The following is a 14,360-nucleotide window of genomic DNA, read 5'->3' on the forward strand; positions in this document are numbered from 1 at the left end:
TGCTGGTTCTTTATAGCATGCATCTACGGATGCTTACTAGAGGGCAAGGGCAGAAGGACAAGACTTTAGTGTCATCTATAAACCATGTTTGCCTTTTGACCTGCCACGTTTGTCCTATTTTCTGTGTGCTTGACGGCATGTGGTTCTGCCTGATCCAACAGTAAGCGTTCTGATCATTCTCATGAGCCCTGAAATGCGTTGCAGGATGCTCTGGAATCTGCTATGAAAAATGGCTTGTGGGGTCACGCCCTGCTACTTGCAAGTAAGATGGACAGCCGGACACATGCCCGTGTCATGACCAGGTGAGTTGGCTTATAGTGCACCCCCATGCATTTACATAACCTGACTTTGGTTCTCAAGTACCTTGCCTCTACTTTGGGACTTTCAGCTGTGGAATCATAGGCTTCCTTGACCCTTCTTGGGTTATACTGTTAAGGGAGTTTTGAATTCTTTATTGCTTTTTTAAAAAATATTTTCTGTAAAACTTCAGGGACCTCTTCATTCTGACAGTTGCTAAAGGGCTGAAAATGGGTTGTGGTTTCCACTAGCTAAGCCAGAGAAAGATCTGACTGTTCTCTTTACACATAGGTTTGCCAACAGTCTTCCAATCAATGACCCCCTACAGACTGTCTACCAGCTCATGTCTGGACGGATGCCTGCTGCATCCATGGTGAGTGTACAGGTCCCCAGGACACTAGTGGAGTCCTGTAGTTCAGTGGAATTTGTGCCTGCTAAAGACTTTGATCATGGAGTCTCTGAAACCTGTTTCTTGTCTTGCTTTCTCATTGGGCTTGGCCATCAGGAAATTAAAGGTAACAGTCTCTGAAGGATAAAGATTTGTTTGGTGTTCTCTTTGTAGTGTTGTGGAGATGAGAAATGGGGAGATTGGAGGCCGCATCTTGCAATGGTTTTATCCAACCTGAACAACAACATGGACGTTGAGTCTAGGACCATGGCTACAATGGGAGATACCCTAGGTGAGTTAGGTGTGAGGTAGGCCTTTAGCTGTCATGTGATAGACCCCAGAGTCTGACTGTGTAAACTGTGCCAGGACCTGTAAGAGACATGGTACATCTTAATAAGTCTGATGTCTTATGGCACCATCCCTGGAATGGTTCCAGGGACTGATGAGATGTGGTTGTTCTTTCTCGTCAGCATCAAAAGGCCTCCTGGATGCTGCACACTTCTGCTACCTGATGGCCCAGGTTGGATTTGGGGTTTATACAAAGAAAACCACGAAACTTGTCTTGATAGGCTCAAATCATAGGTAAGGACTCAAATCAATACAGCAGTATCCTTTTTCTCTAAGAAGCAAAAAACTCCTGTCCTTCATTTAATTTGAAAATGGCCAGCCTTGCATCTTTGTCACATAATGAGACATGCTTGGGATGACCTGCTCGGAGGTTGATGATGCCATAATTGGCCACTTTTCAAAAGGAATAATTCTCTTCTTCCACAGTTTGCCGTTTTTAAAGTTTGCCACCAATGAAGCTATTCAAAGGACGGAGGCTTATGAGTATGCTCAGTCTCTTGGGGTGCACACCTGCTCCTTACCTAATTTCCAGGTGAGCAGGGGCTGTGTGGGGTGGCCAGTGCTCACCAGTGCTTGCTTGGTTAGGTTTTTGAATTCTCAGAGAAGTAATGATGAGGCATTTTGTTTTGTGGGGTTTTTTTTTTTGTTTTTTGATACCTTGAATATACCATTAGTTGGTCAAAATGCTATATTTCTATTTTTGTTTTTAATATTTCAGACTAGGTTTCAAGAGCTTTTTTATATATAAGGTATTTAATGAGATTGTGTGATCTGACCCAATATGGGCATGTGTGTGTATTAATAGGAAATGTTTACAGTTTGCCCATGGTGCTGGGCTGTGGTAGCGCACGCCTTTAATCCTAGCACTCAGGAGGCAGAGGCAGGCGGATCTCTGTGACTTCAAGGCCAGCCTGGTGTATAGAGTACCAGGACAGCCAAGGCTACACAGTGACATCCTGTCTTTGAAAACAAACAACAACAACAAAAAGATTAAATAAATAAAAATAGTTTGCCCATGACAAAGGTAGTTGTCTGAATGTCTGGCAGCAGCAGAACATCAAATCTTGAGCCTCTGATTGTATCAGAGGTGTTATGAGGAGTGCAGGTGTCAATTTTGACCCTGCACTAATCACAGAGGCTGCTGTGGTTCACAGCATCTAAGAGCTGAGGAGTGATGGAAAACCCAAGGATTGTGACAGTGCACTTAGTGGGAAGTCTCAGAACTGCGATGGCGCACTTGTCATTTCAGGTGTTTAAATTCATCTACTTGTGCCGCCTGGCTGAAATGGGACTAGCCACACAGGCCTTCCACTACTGTGAAGTGATAGCCAAGAACATCCTGGCACAGCCTGGTGCATATTCTCCAGTGCTGATTACCCAGTTGATTCAGGTAGGACCGTCTCATACCTTTCTGTAGGCATTGTGCCAACTCTGGGAAGACACAGGCTTCATCTTGCTGGGCTTGGGAATGGAATTGTAGTAAGTAGTACTCAACAGAGTGACACCCAGAACCTACTTTAGATATTTCAGTGCTCTTGACTGGTCTGTTTTGGCTTTGCAGTATTAATATAGGAACTCTACAGGTACCCTGTGCCCATGCAGAAATTCAGCCATAAGCTTTAAGGTGGAAAGATCCATCTGTGTCAGGGAACCTGCATTTAAAGTGCTTTCACTTAGTTAAAAGCACATGCTTGTGAGTCAGCAACTAGGTCTGAGTCCTAGTTGTACCTCTGCCAGGCATTTTTTTTCTTATTAGTTTGATCACCCCCCAGTACAGGTACAGGAAGCCCACAGCCACTCTAAGCAAGTCCCAGTACATGGCATGTCAAGGTATCCCTTCCCTAACAGCTCCATTCCTAAAACTATGTCCGTGAAATAAGTAAAAAAAAATTGTTATTGTGGAAATATTCAGATAAAGGAGGCTCATGCTCTGCCCCATCTTTAACAGTCACAGCTTATGTCTAAATTTGGTTCATCTGGAGCCACTCAAATCTTTCCAAGGCCCTATCAAAGAACTGCATCTTCCCTGGTCAGCTGAGCACTGGGACAGGCCTGCTGATTCATACAAGTGTGAACTCCACTCTGGGCTCACTCTGATCACTCAGCTTTGTACAGCCCACACATGACCTCCTTCTACTCTAACCACTGTGTTGCACTTAGGGACAGTTTCGCTGGTGCCATCCAGCAATATCAAGGACCTCTGTTCTCTTTGGTTTAGATGGCTTCCCAGTTATGCCTCTTCGATCCTCAGCTGAAGGAGAAGCCAGAGGAAGAGTCCTCTGTGGAGCCTTCCTGGTTGGTGCAGCTGCGGGATGTGGAGAAGCAGATCCAGGTATGCCTTTTGACAGCACAGCCTTGTCCTAAAGCTTGTCCTGGAGGCGTTTGATGAGAGGGTTTGTGTCTCACAACCCCTGTTGTGTTCACACTGAAGCATTTGATGATGACAATGTGACTTCAGAAGGGTATATACTGTGGGAGTTTCCGTGTTGCCAGGAGGGCATTAGAGAATGCTCTTGGGTCCACATGGACTGTTGAGCATGGGCTGCAGTTTGACTCTGTTTCTCTAGGAGGGCACTGTGCTGTGGAGCCCAGATGGAACTGACCCCCAGCAATGTCACAACACACCAGGCTCTGAGGTAGAGCAGTTGGATGGTCCAGGACTCAGCCAGCAGGCAGGGCTGAGGACCGAAAACCCGTTACTGATGCCAAGCACTGAGCCCCTGATGCACAGTGTGCAGCTGCTGCCCACAGGTGGGACCCACAGTACCACAGACCCAGCTCACTGATGTCTGCTTTGGACTAGAGAGTGTTTTGCTGCCAGAGTTGAGGCAGTATGCCACCATGGTGGTTAGTGATGTTTGGGCTTCCTCCTCCTTTCTCTGTATGCTTCCTCCTGTGGTGAGCATATGGAGTTGCCCATATCACTGATGCTCATGCACCCCTGGCCTTGCTCCCCTGGCCCTGCCTTTGCCTCCAGCTGCCATTTAGCCGCTTGCTTCCTGTGGAGCCTCACAGCTCAGTCAGAGCAAGTGCCGCTGCTTCTCATCTTGGGATGGATTAGTTACCCCATTCCTCCAGAAGGTGGGGTCCAGACTTCTCACTCGTTTCATGAACCTCTTTCCTTGTCAGGCAGGCACCTTTTCTGTCCACCTGTCTTTCATTCTGCCCCTGCTCTGCAGGTGTCTCCAACTGGCCTGAGAACAAGCAGGTCTTCCCAGCAGGTCTGCCCTGATACCCTCTATTCCAAAGCTCCCCTCCCACCTGGCCTTCTAGCCACTCCTGACTCAGACTGCTGCTGGCCTCCACCCTGTGGCCTCTAGCCACTCCCTATTCCTGCAAGTTTCCTGTCACCATCCTGGAATTACTACCCTCAGTGCCTGGTTTCCTTCTTCCCAGTTCATTCCCTGCATCAGGATTCCTGTTTTGTATTGGGAGATAGGAATCTCACTCTGTTGTGCAGACTGGTCTGGAACTTGTGGTTCACAAATTCCCATCTAAACTAAGAAATTGGGACCATAGGCATGTGCCTTTGTGCCCAGTGTTGAGCTGGTAGAGAGGACTTGATCAAAAGTTGAACTGTGGATACTTGTATGCACAATTAGTCCATTTGACCCCTGGCAATGGGGAGAGTGCACTGCCAAAGCAGCACTGTGTTGGGTGCCACTCGATATAGGTTGTAACCTATGACCCACATCACATCTACTGATAGGCACTAGTGCACCCATCCTGCCCTTGGGTGCCTAGGACATGAATGTTCTGCTTTTCTAGACCACTGGTGGGTACTGTTTTCAACTACCTCATTATAAAAGAAGTATGTCTGCAGAATAGCTTGTAGAAAGTGTTCATGATGTGCCAGTCAGTGCCTGCCTGGGAGCAGTCAGCCTCAGTGACCTTAGACTTCCTCTTCTCCACTGTGCCCTGCAGCTCCGCAGACATTCCCTGATGGCCAGTCAGCTCACCTTGCCAGGGTGCCGATGTTCCCAGTGCCAATATCCCGGGGCCCCCTAGAACTGGGTCCTGCCTATGGACCCCCAGGGTCTGCGCTTGGCTTCCCAGAGTCCTCCAGATCTGATCCTGCAATATTACACCCTGGGCCGGCCCTGCCACCCACTACACCATGTCTCCAGGAAAGTGGAGTTCCACTCCAGGAGTCCAGAAGCCCTGACCCAGGTATGTTTGCGGAGGGATAGATGCTGTCCTGAGAGCAGAGTGAGTTGGTCTTGGTGTTGAAGTAGCTGGCAGAAGAAATTATGTGGACCAAAAGTACTACAATTCCAAACAGAATGGATTAAGAGTCTCAGTGCAGTGAAGCACTATTGTTAATTTCTGTTGTGGCTTGGCCATGTAGTACCATCTGAAGCCCAGCTGCCCACTTAGGGTATAATGAAATGGCTGCAGGGCATTTGCAGGGTCTGTCTTGGTGCTGTACTACGTCCTTTGAGCTACACAGGTATAGGTGGAGAATGTTTCTCTGGAAGTCAAATTTGGTGGATCCTGTGCCTGTCTGTGCCTGTCTGACTATCTGAACAAAACAAAACATAGGCTTGTTTCTAAAGATCAAAACAGATGCCAAAACCTTCCTTTTGGGTATTGGAAAGGAACACTGTCGGCCAAGTCTGGTACTACGTTTGTTCTCAGTCTGAGCCCTGCCAGTGCCTCGCTTCCCTTCTGTCACACGGCAGCAGCTCCAGGACCCAGTCATTCTCTTTTGTTTTTGACAGAAATGGTACCACGGGGCTCACCTGTCAGACACTCACCTCCAGAGTTCAATGAAGAGGAGTTTGGTGGGAACTTTTCTGACCCGGTACTTCCCATATCTTGTTGTAACTGTTTTCTGTGAGTTTGTTGAGTAGATACCTTGGCTCCTTGTTCTTAGCCTGAAATAGGAAGGTAATAAAGGTAAGGAGATTACGTTTAAATTTGAATCTTAAAGAAAAAGTATTTCTAAAATCATTGGCTAGGGCCATGGAGATGGCTCAGTTGGTAAGGGTGCTTGCCACCGAGCCTGATGACCTGAGCTCATTCTCACATGGAGACAGAGAGAACCAACTCCTACAAGTTACCCTCTGTCCTCCCCACAAGTTATGTAACACGCCTGCCCCACACACATACAAAGAGTTAATTTTAAAAGTTGCTTTAACTCTTCAAATGTGAAAGTTGTGAAAACGTTGGTGGGAAAGAGGTGAGAGAGAGAACCGGGTGGTGTGAAAGCAGAAACACCCACCTGCAGTGCAGTGAGACTCCAGATTTAGTTTCCAAAGGTGATCTCTCCCCTTTGTACAACAGAACCTGACATCTTGATGTCCCTAAAATTGCAGTTATTGCAGCACACAAAGTTTGGTACAGATATTCTTATGTGTGCTCTCAACTAAGATGGACAGATGGCACATTCTGGAAGTTTTTTACAGATACCCTGTCCTTGATGGATGTTCCTTCAATAGGTACTTCCTCTTATTATTTCAGATAGCTTGTTCCTGAAAAGTAATGGGGGAGGGGGGCGCTTAACTGTGTGGTGATCATGCCTTCACCTGGGCAGGGTTTCTCTCTGTATATATAGCCCTGACTGTTCTGGAACTCACTCTGTAGACCAGGCTGGCCTTGAACTCACAGAGATCTGCCTGTCTCTGCCTCCCAAATGCTGGGATTAAAAACATGTACCACCACTGCCAGGCCATTTTTTCTGTAAACTTTACTTTTATTTGTGTGCGTGCATGCATGGGTTCCTGTGGAGGGTGGAGGAGGGCATTGGACCCCATGGAGCTGGAGTTACAGGTATTGGTGAGCTGCTGGATGTGAGTGCTGAGAACTGAAGTCTAGTCCTCTACAAGAGCAGTAGCACTCAACTGAGTCAGCTCTCCAGTCCCTTTATTTTATCTCTTAACATTAGTGTATGGTGTATGGAAGCATTTATATGGGTGGTGGGCATGTGACATGCATGGAGGTCAGGGGAAGCTTTGTGGAATTGGTTCTCTCCTACCTTCACGTGGGTTCTGGGGCTTAAACTCAGGTTGTCAACTTGAGCTGTGCAAGTACCTTAACACTAAGCTGTTCATCGGCTCATGGAGAGGATATTTTAGGTTGTGATGTTTTCCAAAGGTACCTTTCCCAGCTCTGACTCCCTCTACCCTCAGGGCATACATATATTCCATCTCTTGGAGTACTGTGATGCTCCCTGTTAAGTGCTTGTGAGGTGTAGCTGGCATTTCTCCAGCAGACGGAGAATGTTTTGAAAGCCCAGCTAGGATGCTGTCATAGCACCCTTCTCTGTTCCCACTGGCTCTCTGCCCTACTAGGTAGATACTAGTGAGGTCTACTCCCTTGGCCCCCTTCAGTTCCTCACAAGGAGCTCCAGGAGAGCTGGTTTTCATCTTGCCTTGTGACAGGGCTCCTCCAGAGCAGCACAGGACTTGGAGACACCCCCAGTGTGGGATCGTGGCAGCTCCAGTCTGACGCCTGCTCCATCTCTGACACCTGCTTCGGAAGGGAAGAAACCTGCACAAGCTGTCAAAAAGGAGGCCAAGGAGACCAAGAAGGTATAACCCAGTCCTGCCAACTTTTCTAGTGGACAGAGAGGTGGGGCAAGTGGTGGAGGGAAGCTCAATACCCTAGAACAGCTTTCTTTGGAAACTGAAGCCAAAGAAAAGACATTCATTTATAAATTCTTTTCTCAAGATGAAGCATATATGAACTTGAGTGTGTAAAGCATATAGCAGCTGGACAGTCTCTCTCTGAGTGTGTGTGTGTGTGTGTGTGTGTGTGTGTGTGTGTGTGTGTGTGTGTGTAAGCACACCCAGGCTCCCTAGAGATTCATTCATAGCCAGTTCATAATAGACAAGCCCTAGTGCAACCAGAGGACAATATGTGACTCGACGTCAGACGTCACCAGCGAAGCTGAGTACCTTTGCACAAGTTTAGCCCCAAGTGCTCCTTTGTCTTGTACTTGTTCTAAGTGTTCTTCATTCTGAACTGTTGTTTCAGTGACTAGTGGGAGACCCTGCATGGTGGGTATAGATTCTTTGTTGAATGACTGTGTGGTGCACAATCCCTCCCAGGCCATAGACCACCTCTTTGTTCTTGATGATGTCTTAATAAAGAATACAGTTCTTCAATTTTAGAAAAGATTTTATATAATGTTTAAATTAAATGTGAATAACTGTAGTACAGAACCCACATTCTATTTCTCCTGGAATCCACAGGGGAAATAACCTGTCCTAGGAGGTAGGCAATTGCCTCTTTTTCGTGGCTCAGGGATGCAGTGTTTACCCAGTATCCCTGAGAATGTGGGTTCTGTTCTACAGCTATTCTCTTCTCCTTTTAAATAAAATGGTCCAGAACAGTAAAGACATAAATTTCTGATCACCAAGATTCTCTTTGTGCAGGAAGAGGGTCTTTGTGTGGAGGCCATCCTGACTGCTCAACTTCCTTGTATTCCTGGGGTGGGAAGAGCCTGATCTGATGCTCACTCTGTTTTCCAGAGCTTGAATATGGAATGAGTGTAGGTGGCATATTGTCATCCTATTAAAGATAACATTTTATTTGTTGTTGTTTTGTTTTTGTTTTTCGAGACAGGGTTTCTCTGTGGCTTTGGAGCCTGTCCTGGAACTAGCTCTGTAGACCAGGCTGGTCTCGAATTCACAGAGATCCACCTGCCTCTGCCTCCCGAGTGCTGGGATTAAAGGCGTGTGCCACCATCGCCTGGCTTAAAGATAACATTTATCAGCCCGGGGTGGTGCGTGTCTTTAATTCTAGCACTCAGGAGGCCGAGGCAGGTAGATCTCTGTGAGTTCCAGGACAACTAGATCTACATAGTGAGCCACTGTCTCACAAAAAGATATGCTTAGGGTTATGGTGTGTTTGTTGCGCAGTGGTAGAATGCTTCCCTGGCATTTGAGGGGTCCTGAGTCTCCTCCCCAGCACTATGAAAGTGTACAGATCATTGCACAGCAGAGCCTCTTTGATTTGCATGGTCAGAGCATCCCAGATGGGCTGATCATCCTCATTGTCCACGCTGACCCTCTGTCTCCATGATCACTGACTTCTCAGCCCTGTCCTCTGTTGACGTTTCATCTCTGTAGATGTGGTTTCGCAGGCACTATTGTAGATGGCATCACATAATGCTCTCCTTACTGTGCTGAACTCCTCTCACTGCGAAGTGTCCTCACGCTCTTCCAATGATTTTATTTAGAGTGAGTCCTGGTTCTCTCGCTGGCTGCCTGGGAAGAAAAGGACAGAGGCTTATCTACCAGATGATAAGAACAAATCAGTGAGTATTGTCCAGGTGTGGCAGTTGCTCAGTGGGAGTGGGTAGTGATGGTCTGTCACTGGCTGATAGTATTATGTCTTGGGGCTTAGGACAGACCTGAGAGTTGACATTTTCTGAAGTTGTAAAATATCTAAATCAGGTTCTAATTCTTTTTAGTTTCATTCTACTGATTTTTTTTTTCTTTTAAAATTTTTGGAAGATTGTTTGGGATGAAAAGAAAAACCGGTGGGTGAATTTGAATGAACCAGAGGAAGAGGTAAGTAGTGCCTCTAGGTCCCTGTGTGTGTGTGGATGGGGAGGGGGGTTTGCTTTACTCCTTGTCACCTTTCTGCCTCCCTTTGGAGAGTCCTCACTGATCTCCATCCTGTTAAAGGCATTGCTGAGCTCTCTCTCCCTCTGCAGAAGAAGGCTCCACCCCCACCTCCAACATCGTTCCCCAGGGTTCCCCAGGTGACTCCTGCTGGACCTACAGGACCACCCACGGCCTCCGTGAACATGTTTTCTAGAAAAGCAGGTAATAGCTACAGCAGAAATCAGAGGTGTCTGGGGAGAACACTGCCCTATGGCATTCAGAGCACAGACAGCTGTTACAGTACTCACACTGTCCAGTTATCTAGTACATGATGATGCCTTGGGATCTGAGTGGATAGTCCACAGATTCCCAATAGACAGTTCTGCTGAGACCTCTTTTCTGGTGGACCTCATTGTTCTTCTGACTTAGTGGGAACAGAGTATATTGGATGTTGTAGGTTGCTTGTGCGCAACTGAATTTGACTCCTCATTGGTAGGTGGGTCCAGAGCTCGCTATGTGGATGTTCTAAACCCAAGTGGAACACAGCGGAGTGAGCCAGCTCTTGCTCCTTCGGATTTCTTTGCTCCACTTGCTCCGCTCCCAATCCCTTCTAACTTGTTCGTACCAAACCCAGGTAGGCAGCCCATGTGCTAGCTGATCCCTGTCCACCCTGCTTCTTCCTGTTCAGTCTTTGTCTATGAGTCTCTGGCCTGTCCTCCTTAGAAGAATGAATGACTGGGCTAAGGTACAAAGGACCAGAGGCTTGCATGTACTTCTTTGGCAATTGACCTTTCCTCTCTGAGGGTCCAGGGTCAAACCCTTTCATGTAGCTTGCTATACAGGATGTCCCAGAGATTGGGATGCTGACGACCTCATGCCTCCTCATTCACAGATGCAGAGGAGTCACATCCTGCAGAAGGAGCTCAGTCTAAGGCAGAGCCCACCCTGGAACCCAAGGTATGTATAGTCAGTGGGAAGAAGGTGAAGGGGCTTCCCTGTGTCCTTCAGGATTCCTTCCGCCCTGCAGGTCAGTGTCTGGTATGCCTAGGTGATGACTCTGGTCACACTGTCTACATTTGTTTGGTAGAGAGACTAGAAGGCCTGAGAAAGGCGGTCAAGGTTCAGTTTGGAAAACTATAAAGGCCGATGGGGGTGATGGCTGTACAGGAGTGCAGTGCATTAATGCTTCTTGCTTTGACATGGTGTAGATAATTGACTTTTACATTAAATATATTTTACCAAAATTTTAAAAATAAGAAAAAAGTTAGAAAACAAAGAATTAGCTAGCAGTACTAAAAGTAAAAAAAAAAAAAAAAAAAAGTGTATCTCAATGCAAAGAGAGCAAATGCATCCCATGTGATTAGGGAAGCCTGCCCTGGTCTGGACCCCAGGGCTTCTCACTGCCTCCATAAAGTTGGAGGGCAAGCCAGGCGGTGGTGGCACACGCCTTTAATCCCAGCACTCGGGAGGCAGAGGCAGGTGGATCTCTGGAAGTTCGAGGCCAGCCTGGTCTACAAAAGCTAGTTCCGGGACAGGCACCAAAGCTACAGAGAAACCCTGTCTCGAAAAAACCAAAAAAAAATAAATAAAGTTGGAGGGCAATAATGTGGAGCGCATACAGGCATGTGTTCTATGCCTAGCATGATTTGATACCTGTTGCATCAAGAACTATTCCAAGCAGAACAGTGGGTCCTGGTGAAAATACCTGTATGACCCCTCGTAGAGGATCCTGGGCATGTCAGAACAGTCTCTAGGCTACAGGAGCAGGCAGTTTTTCTTTTGCCTGGTGTAAAAACTCTTTGGAATTTCAGAGTTACCACATTTCATATTTCCTCAACAGATGATAAGCTCTGCAGCATCACCCCCGGGACCTGAACTCTCACCCTCCAAACTAGATGGCTCCCAGGGAGGAGAGGTAGGGACACCACACCATATGAGTACAGCATGTGCGTGCGTGCGTGCGTGCGTGTGTGTGTGTGTGTGTGTGTGTGTTGTGCATTTGTGTCTTATGTGTATGCATGGGTGAAAAGGGGGGGCATGTGTATGCATGTGCATGGGTGTGTGCATGTGCATGTATGTGTGGTCCTGTGTGGGTGCGGTGGAATATTATGGCCTGGAATGGAAGCTTAGCCATTTCAGTGGATTGCTTAGTGGCTTCTCTCTTTAGAAATGTATGTGAGTCTGCAGAAAAAGGAAATGCAAGGCTGAAACACTTAATGTATTTTATTCACGGAAAGACATTAACTTGTGTGATGACTTTGGCTCAGGAGCTCTGAGCTCCTGACATCATCATCCTCTAGTCAGGTCTCCCTCAGAGTAGTCTGACAATTGCTGAGGGCTATACAGATTTTTCCCCTCCCCAAGAGTAATGATGGTTTCTTACCAAAACTGTGGAAGGCATTTGAAGCTACCTCTGACTGTCTTCATTTGAGTGACATTGATTCTAATGGCATCATAAAGCTTTTGAACCCAGCTGGCAGCTTGGAGCAGTGGCGCATGCTGATCTTCATGTCTGTATCTGTGTGTGTTCTTGCTGTTCCGTAGCTCTCGCGCTGTAGCTCTCTGAGCTCGCTCTCACAGGAAGTGAGCCGACATTTCCATCAGGTACCTGTGGCTGGTGGCTCCCTCCTTCCACGGGGCTGGCTGTGTAGCCGCTATGTCCCTTAGAGAGTCTGTTGTCCTCTTCACTTGTCACTAACCCCTTAACTTACTCAAGCATCATGTGGGCAAAGATGCAGTTTTCCTCCATTAAAGGACCTGGGTTTAGGATACTGCCTGGACATGATGATGGTGGACTTGCCTCACAGGGTTTTGAATGCCCAGGTGAGCTATAACTGTGCTCCTTGTGAAGTGAGCCTGACCCCAGCCATACTGTCAGCATCACCTGAGTTAGGACACCACTTGGGAAGAAAGATTTCTTCTTGCTGATGAGGCTTGAGGAAGTCTGTTTGCAGCCAGGGAGAGTATGGCTGTGATGGCCATCATGCGACTAGTCTAAAGGAGGCAAGGATGCTTCACTTTCTGTTCTGGAGCCAGGCTGTGTCAGTAGCTTTCAACGGAAAGTCTTAAGGGAGCATTTCTGGCTGCCTGTGGCTGTAGAGCAAGCACACTGTCCAGGTCTCCTAACCGCTTGACCAGCACTAATGAAATATCAGTGTTGTGTGTTCATTGTCTGCATGTTTCTGTTCAGATTGTTTTGTTGCATGGTGCTTTGACTTTGGCTATTCTGTGAACCATCCAGTAATGAAAACCAGTGTTGCCAGAGCTGTCTCTCTCTGGGGCCTGTTTGGCGCATTAATGGTGCTTTCTGAGGTGTGGCTTTTGTCTGCTGCTGGGTCAGCAACTGCTGTGTAACACTGGCTTGCTGAGCTCCTTCTCTGTGCTTCACAGGCTCCTGGAGACCACTGTCCTGCAGGAGCCACTCCAGGCGGGTCTGTGCCCTTTTACAACCCTGCTCAGTTGGTGCAGGTGAGTGACCCTTGCCTATGTTCCCCACAGCCCTAGCTTGCCTGTTCAGTGAGTTGGGTTTTTTTTTTTTTTCCTCTGACTCTTCTTTTTGTTTTTGTTTTTTTGAGATGTGGTTTCTCTGTGTAGCCCTGGCTGTCCTAGAACTCACCTTTGTAGGTGCCTGGCTGTTCTTTCATGCCGTAGATTTGCCTTCTTACTTAACCTGCATCCTCTGCTTGCCTTCTGTTCCTCCCACTACTTTGGGCTCTTCAGGTTTAGGACTTTTCTTTCTGTTCCTTGCCATGGGCTGAGGGCAGCCTCCCGTATTGCCAGTCTCCCATTGCTGCATAGGATGTATGGCTTTAGCCACAGCCTCCCAGCCCCAGTCATCAGCTCTCCCTCCTCCCTCCTTTTATCCTTGAGAGGAGCTCTAACAAGGAGACCCCTAGTTTGGAATCTTTCATTGTTTCATTCCTGATTAATCCCTCTGTCTGGGTAACACACTGTCCAGCAGCTTCAGGCCTCAGCAGCTGACTTTGGCTCTACCCTAAGTGCTGGGTTGGGAGTTTACTGGGTGCGGTTTTCAGATGGGAATTTTCACCAGGTCAAAAGAAGTAGTGCCATTTTCTGGTGCCCACTGTGAGAGTACAGGCCCTCATTCTGTTTCTGAAGTCTGAAATGGCATCTTTCCTCTGGGGTCAGTCATTGCCTGCCAGGAAGAGTCGGGAATGCACTGTATGCTTTCTCTCTTTCTCTACCAATCTTTTGGGGAAATGTAGTCTGGCCACTGTTAGGGGGAGCTGTGGAAGGGACAAGCTCTTGGCAGGCATTTTTATTTTGGGAGTAGGGGACTTGAATCAGGCACTCATACATGCTAAACAAGTACTCTACAAACTGAGTTACATCCCCAGTCCTGCGGCATGCATCTTGTATGTGTGTGGGTTGTTTGTTTTTAATAGAAGAATAAACAATCAAACTTTATTATTTAAATTTTTATTTTATGTGTATGTGTTTTGCTGCATATATGTCTATGCCATGTGCATGCCTGGCACCTACAGAGACCAGAAGAAGGCAACAGATCTCCAGGAACTGGAGTTACAGACAGTAGCTTAAATTTGAATGTGCTATTCTCAGCTCACGCTCACAGGGACCCTGCCCTTGGCTGTGCTAGACCCAGTCATGGTCTCTATATAGTCCTCTTGGGGGTGCTGGCCCTCTGCTGATGAGGTTACCGTACCCCAGTCACCGTTTATGTCCATATTTTCAACTACAAAATCTCATTTTTGGCTAGGCGATGGTGGCACACGCCTTTAATCCCAGCACTC

General features: G+C 47.3%; 1 protein-coding gene across 7 annotated transcripts in view; it reads left to right on the forward strand.

The window, feature by feature from the left end:
• Sec16a (SEC16 homolog A, endoplasmic reticulum export factor) overlaps nt 1-14,360 on the forward strand; it is a 36,335-nt gene that overhangs the window by 20,188 nt on the left and 1,787 nt on the right. For 6 of the 7 annotated variants that reach the window (XM_013345912.2, XM_013345911.2, XM_026789533.1 and 3 more), the window contains 19 exons: nt 205-302; nt 589-670; nt 860-977; nt 1,156-1,267; nt 1,460-1,565; nt 2,283-2,423; nt 3,252-3,365; nt 3,601-3,784; nt 4,958-5,203; nt 5,755-5,837; nt 7,417-7,566; nt 9,219-9,296; nt 9,496-9,552; nt 9,699-9,810; nt 10,085-10,222; nt 10,481-10,545; nt 11,429-11,503; nt 12,133-12,192; nt 12,979-13,056. In XM_013345912.2, the coding sequence (XP_013201366.1) occupies nt 205-302; nt 589-670; nt 860-977; nt 1,156-1,267; nt 1,460-1,565; nt 2,283-2,423; nt 3,252-3,365; nt 3,601-3,784; nt 4,958-5,203; nt 5,755-5,837; nt 7,417-7,566; nt 9,219-9,296; nt 9,496-9,552; nt 9,699-9,810; nt 10,085-10,222; nt 10,481-10,545; nt 11,429-11,503; nt 12,133-12,192; nt 12,979-13,056 (2,097 nt within the window). The remainder of the gene's footprint in view (nt 1-204; nt 303-588; nt 671-859; nt 978-1,155; nt 1,268-1,459; nt 1,566-2,282; nt 2,424-3,251; nt 3,366-3,600; nt 3,785-4,957; nt 5,204-5,754; nt 5,838-7,416; nt 7,567-9,218; nt 9,297-9,495; nt 9,553-9,698; nt 9,811-10,084; nt 10,223-10,480; nt 10,546-11,428; nt 11,504-12,132; nt 12,193-12,978; nt 13,057-14,360) is intronic. The other variant, XM_026789547.1, reaches the window with a different exon arrangement.

The sequence above is a fragment of the Microtus ochrogaster genome, chromosome 4 (genome assembly GCF_000317375.1).
Source record: "Microtus ochrogaster isolate Prairie Vole_2 chromosome 4, MicOch1.0, whole genome shotgun sequence".
NCBI lineage: Eukaryota > Metazoa > Chordata > Mammalia > Rodentia > Cricetidae > Microtus > Microtus ochrogaster.